The 4,898-nt window shown below is 46.2% G+C and overlaps 1 protein-coding gene across 2 annotated transcripts; it reads right to left on the reverse strand.

Moving 5' to 3' along the window:
* Positions 1 to 991: 991 nt before the first annotated feature.
* On the reverse strand, positions 992 to 3,295 carry LOC142870037 (target of rapamycin complex 2 subunit MAPKAP1). Of its 2 annotated transcripts, XM_076000733.1 has the most exons (2): positions 3,049 to 3,295; positions 992 to 2,630 (listed from the first exon to the last, which is right to left on the reverse strand). In XM_076000733.1, exon 2 carries the CDS (start codon positions 2,401 to 2,403, stop codon positions 1,411 to 1,413), a length of 993 nt encoding a protein of 330 aa, XP_075856848.1. In that variant the 5' UTR covers positions 2,404 to 2,630; positions 3,049 to 3,295; the 3' UTR covers positions 992 to 1,410. The 2 variants fall into 2 exon arrangements, with proteins under 2 accessions (XP_075856848.1, XP_075856841.1); XM_076000726.1 differs by having other exon boundaries at positions 992 to 3,295.
* Between the last annotated feature and the right edge of the window lie 1,603 nt (positions 3,296 to 4,898).

Genomic DNA, 4,898 nt, shown 5'->3' on the forward strand with positions numbered 1-4,898 from the left:
TCAAAGATATCTAAATATAAAATTGCTAAAAATTCAAATACAGATAGCAAGCTACAAATAATATTTTTTTTTTTTTTCCAGGGTGGGTAGGAATGGAAGACATTAGAAAAGGGTGCTCCTGTTGGCTGAACAAAGATCAGAATGAAAGAGGAATTCATTAAAATGACCCCGTGTGCAAAGAAATACACTCGACTTTGAGATGCTGTTTTAGACAGATCTCTTCCTGTACAACAATTTAAAAAACGTTTTAAATGCAGGTCCTCAGTGAAACATCTGGTCCTCGGCCCTGGCTGGGGACAGTATGAAAGGCTGTCAACGGAGGGTACACTGCAGAGGATGTCGAGGACTGCAGAGGCATCTGGTGTGGCCAGAGGAGTGGTGTCGGGGCATCCGACCCTTCGCGGGTTCCCACCCGGGGATGGGGGGACAGGTCTCCCTGCGCCTCTCCCTGACACAGTGAGAACCAGCCGCTTCCGCCTGCTGCACAGGGGCAAGCGCTGTAAGAAGAGAAAGGGGAATGAGGCCCCTTGGAAGGCAGCAAGGCAGAGACTATTCCAATTTCAGGAAGATCCACATGCAGGTGGAACTGTCGGCTGAAACCTATGCTTGCTACTTAAGCAACGGAAAAGACCACTCCTGGGTGGGAGCACGGCAGGACCTGAGGGCCGGCCATCGCCCCTTCTCCCAGTGCCCGAGGCTTCCACGGCTCTGGTCAGAGGGGCTGGGATGCGTGGAAGGGGAAGATGACATAGCTTTGGACATACAACACTAAGTCCCCATCCCCAACTTTTAGTAAGATGCTATCCTCAAAGCAAATGCATTCATTTAAACAAATGGCATAGTTAGAGCTATTGACTAAGACCTAAACATTTCTTCTGAGAAATCGAACCATAGCTTTTCCAATCTGCCTGTTCAATATGGGAACAGATTTTAAAGAGAATAACATAATCAATCCTCCACCCCAAAGAATGGTCCATCATACCAACCATGATAAAGAGTACACCTGTTTATTAAAAGGAAAAACAGAAATGTACATTTTTGTTCTTTGTTTGCTTTACGAAATTTGATCAAGTTGCAAGGAAATGTCTGGGCATGGCTATGTACATCCTCGGCAGGTCGTCAGGCAGTGAAGATGACTGGGCAGCACATGGCTCCTCTAGGGGGTGTGTGGCCCCCGGGCATTGCTGATCAAAGCCATTGCCAAGCAGGCTTCGGTCCCCTGGCAAGGTCCCCAGCGCTCCCTCCTAGGGTGCCCCCTTGCATCTTCCCCAAGAGCCCACCAGCTCTGTGCCCATGAGCCAGGGGCTGGCCTCCCCCCAAGGATGGCAGGACACAGGGTGGACTCTCGGGCACCTGGCCCTGGCAGGCAGGCGCGGAGCTATGGCAGCAGGTTGAGGCTGGAGGTCAGTGTCATTGCTGCCCGGATTTCTTCTCCTTCTGGAAGCTGAAGCTCGTACGTCTATTCAGTTTTCTTTGTTTTTGAGCAAAATATTCAGCCCGGGCAGTGCTTGCTCGTGATTCCAGGATGTAGTTAACCTTGAGCACGATTTCATTGACGGTAGCAGCATCCGATTCAAAGTAGAGGTGTTTATAGTCATGATTGCTTAGATACGTGAGTTTAAATATTGCGTGACTGGGGCTTTTTTCTTCAGCAAGGTCACAGGCACAGAGCAGGTCAGAATCGATTGAGATGGGTTTCTGCTTAATCCAAAACTTAGTGCTGGCTTTCTGATTTGTAACAGGGTCTATCTCTACTTTGTCTCCAGAGATACCTAACTGCACGTCGGTTGTGAATCGCAGTCTGTGGATCATGCTGACTTTGAATGACTTGTAATGGTGGCTGCTAAGCATATCCTGTACTGTGGCTATGTCAATTTGAGAATCCTCCTCAAAAACCCCATCTGTCCTTGAACTGTTCTCGCGGACGAGGCAGAACTCCCACGCACTCTGGCTCTCCAAAGTGCTCTCCAGGTCAACGGCGACATTGGGCTCACTCTGCTTCTCTAGGCGGTACTGAGGGCCTGAAATTTTCTGAGATCCTTTTCTTCGCTTCACTGCCTTTAGCAAGATTTCTTTCATTGTGACCTTTGTGTTGTCCACCTGAATAAGGGAGAATCCATGAGCAGCATTTATTCGAACAAAGAGTGACTCTTTGGATGTCAGACCAGGAGATGAATACTTTTCAACGAGGGCCAAAGTACTGAAGCCAAACTTATGAATGGGCTCGTTGGAATCCAGCGGGGGGAAATCTGTGTTCACCTCCCCATCATCCTCGGCAATATGCAGGCAGTAGGCACTGACATTGTCATTGAGTTTCGGCTCCCGTCCTTCACTTGTATACTGCCAACAGATGAGCCCAATCAGGTCTTGCACCCTGGCGCTGGCCATTGTCACCACGGTCATTGGCAACAGTCTGTCCTGGCTTGAGTGCAGGGGGAGGTAGACATCGATCTTCTTGGTTGCTGTTGTACCGACATGACCCTTGCCATCAAATTTGGAATACTCATTAAAGGGGTTATTCAACTGCAGAGGGCACTGCTCCAGACGTACAGATAATATTGACTGCTTTCCAGAACTTGGAGGCTTCTCTTTGAGGGACTTTTTTTCAAACAGTGACTTTAACTCCTGGGCTGATTGCTTAGAATTTCTTTCTTTCCACTGAATATTTTTGCATTTGATCTGGTTTTGTCTCTCTTTTCGGAGTCGCTCTAATCTTTGAGCTGTGTTTGAGCGTCTTCTAATACCAAAGTCCCAAATTGAGGTAATATCGACTGACTGGGCATATATATAGCCCCGAGTCTCACCATTGCTTCCCTGAATTTCTGACCCACTGTCTCCAGGCATTGAAGGAGGATGAATCTTCTCTAGGTCAACATCATGATCAATGAGAACCATCTCACACATTCCCGTGTCATCACTGGTCACATGTGACTGTCGAATATGAGCTAGAATGATAGTTGGATTGTCCAAGAAGGCCATCCTTTCTGTGGGCCAATTTCCTTAAAAGGCTATTTTCTCCTCTTCATATTGTTTCACGAGCTCACCTACCTGAAGCTGCTTCCACACTACGGGCCGGGTCGGCCCCGGGACACGTTCCTGAGGGGAGGGCCCGGCTCCCTCACGCCTCCCGGCCCCTGCCCCGAGCTCTGCACTCTTGGGATCCACGGGACCGGCGCTCCTCCCGGCCCGCTCAGCTTCCGCTTCCCGGGTTCACCCTCATGCCCCTGCTGCTCGCCGCTGCCGGCCCGCCGAGCAGCAGCCCTGTTGCCCCGAGCCACGCTACGACCCGGAACCACACCCCGGCCTCCAGAATTATTTTTATATACAAAGATATTTATTTAGGAAAATAATTATCTTTGTATTAGAGGAGGTGGAACTTGGTGTGCCCAAAGCAAAGAGAGAAGAGGCGGTGAGGGACAGAATGGGAAGAGGAAGAGAGAGGAGAATAGATGACCAAACTAGTACAATGTGAGTCCTCCTTGAAGCCTCTCAAAATACTTAATCAAGTTAAACTCACAAATTATTTTTTAATTGAAATTTCAATATTTTAAAATTATAGAAAAATATACATAGCATAAAATTTACCATTTTAACCATTTTTAAGTGCACAATTCAGTGGCATCAAGCACATTCATATTGTTTTGGAACCATCACCACTATCCATCTCCAGAATTTTTTATCTTCCCAAACTGAAATTCCATGCTCATTAAACAATATATCCTTATTTCTCCCTCCTCCCAGCTATTGTCAACCACTATTCTACCTTTTATTTCTTATGAATTTGACAACTCTACTTATCTCATATAAATGGAATCATACAGTATTTGTCCCTTGTGACAAATTCTTATTGAGATTATTTTCGTTTGTGGAAATCAATGAAAAGGCTGAATTTCACGTGAGGGACAACATGGTTGAGTCAGAGGATGTTGAAGGAGAGGTGGCTCCAGGAATATAGACAGAGGCTTCCACTCACTTCAGGCTGATGGTGCCTCACCACAGCCACAACTCTCTGCTTTTTGCCGTGGAGCTCCTCTGTTGCTACAGATGCCCCTGGAGGGCTTGCTTTATCTATACACATTGGCTTGTAAGTGTGAGGAAGTCAATGTCCCTGAGAATCTCCAACAATAAGGAATGAGAGCGGATGCATATATATTGCTGCTTTTTATCCTTCCAGGAGGTGATTTTAGGAGGCATTCTGTACACTTTTGTGGAAGCTCCTTGTGTCCACAGTGACAATCTCAATAGCATATATTTATATGGACCCCCCTTCTTCCCTGTCTTACTCTTCTCTTTCCCTCACTCCAGCTCACTGGGTTTGCTTCCCAAACACATGACTTGTTCACAACTCTTGTCATAGATTCTGCTGTTTGGGGGAAGCCACTCTGAGACAGGCTGGTTTGTGTCAGTTGTTTACTCATTTGTTGAGTTGAATTGTGTCCCCTACAAAGACATGTGGAAGTTCGAATTCACAGTTCCTCAGAATGAGATCTTATTTAAAAACAAACTTGTTGGAATTTCATATTCATTTCTTGTTGGAAAAAAAAAGAAAAGAACTGAAAAAATTTATTACAGAAAATAAAATAAAACAAATTTGTTGCAGATTTAATTAGTTAAGATGAGGTCATGTTGTAGTGGGATGGACTCTGATCAATGTGATATGACTGGTGTATTTATAAGAAGAGAAGAGACACAGTGACACAGACACATGAGAGGAGAATGCCATGTGATAATGGAGGCAGAGATTGAATTGCTGTAGTTGCAAACCAAGGAACATTAAGGATTGCCAGCAAACACTAGAAGCTAGAAGGAGGCAAGGAAGGACTCTCTGTTACAGGCTTCAGAGGGAGCATGACCAGTCTGACACTTTGAGGTCAGACTTCAAGCCCCCAGAACTGTGA

Source organism: Microcebus murinus, chromosome 1, assembly GCF_040939455.1.
Source record: "Microcebus murinus isolate Inina chromosome 1, M.murinus_Inina_mat1.0, whole genome shotgun sequence".
NCBI classification, from domain to species: domain Eukaryota; kingdom Metazoa; phylum Chordata; class Mammalia; order Primates; family Cheirogaleidae; genus Microcebus; species Microcebus murinus.

Excerpts from the sequence above, each read along its gene's own strand:
- LOC142870037 (XM_076000726.1), bottom strand. The coding sequence starts at position 2,979 with ATGGCCTTCTTGGACAATCCAACTATCATTCTAGCTCATATTCGACAG.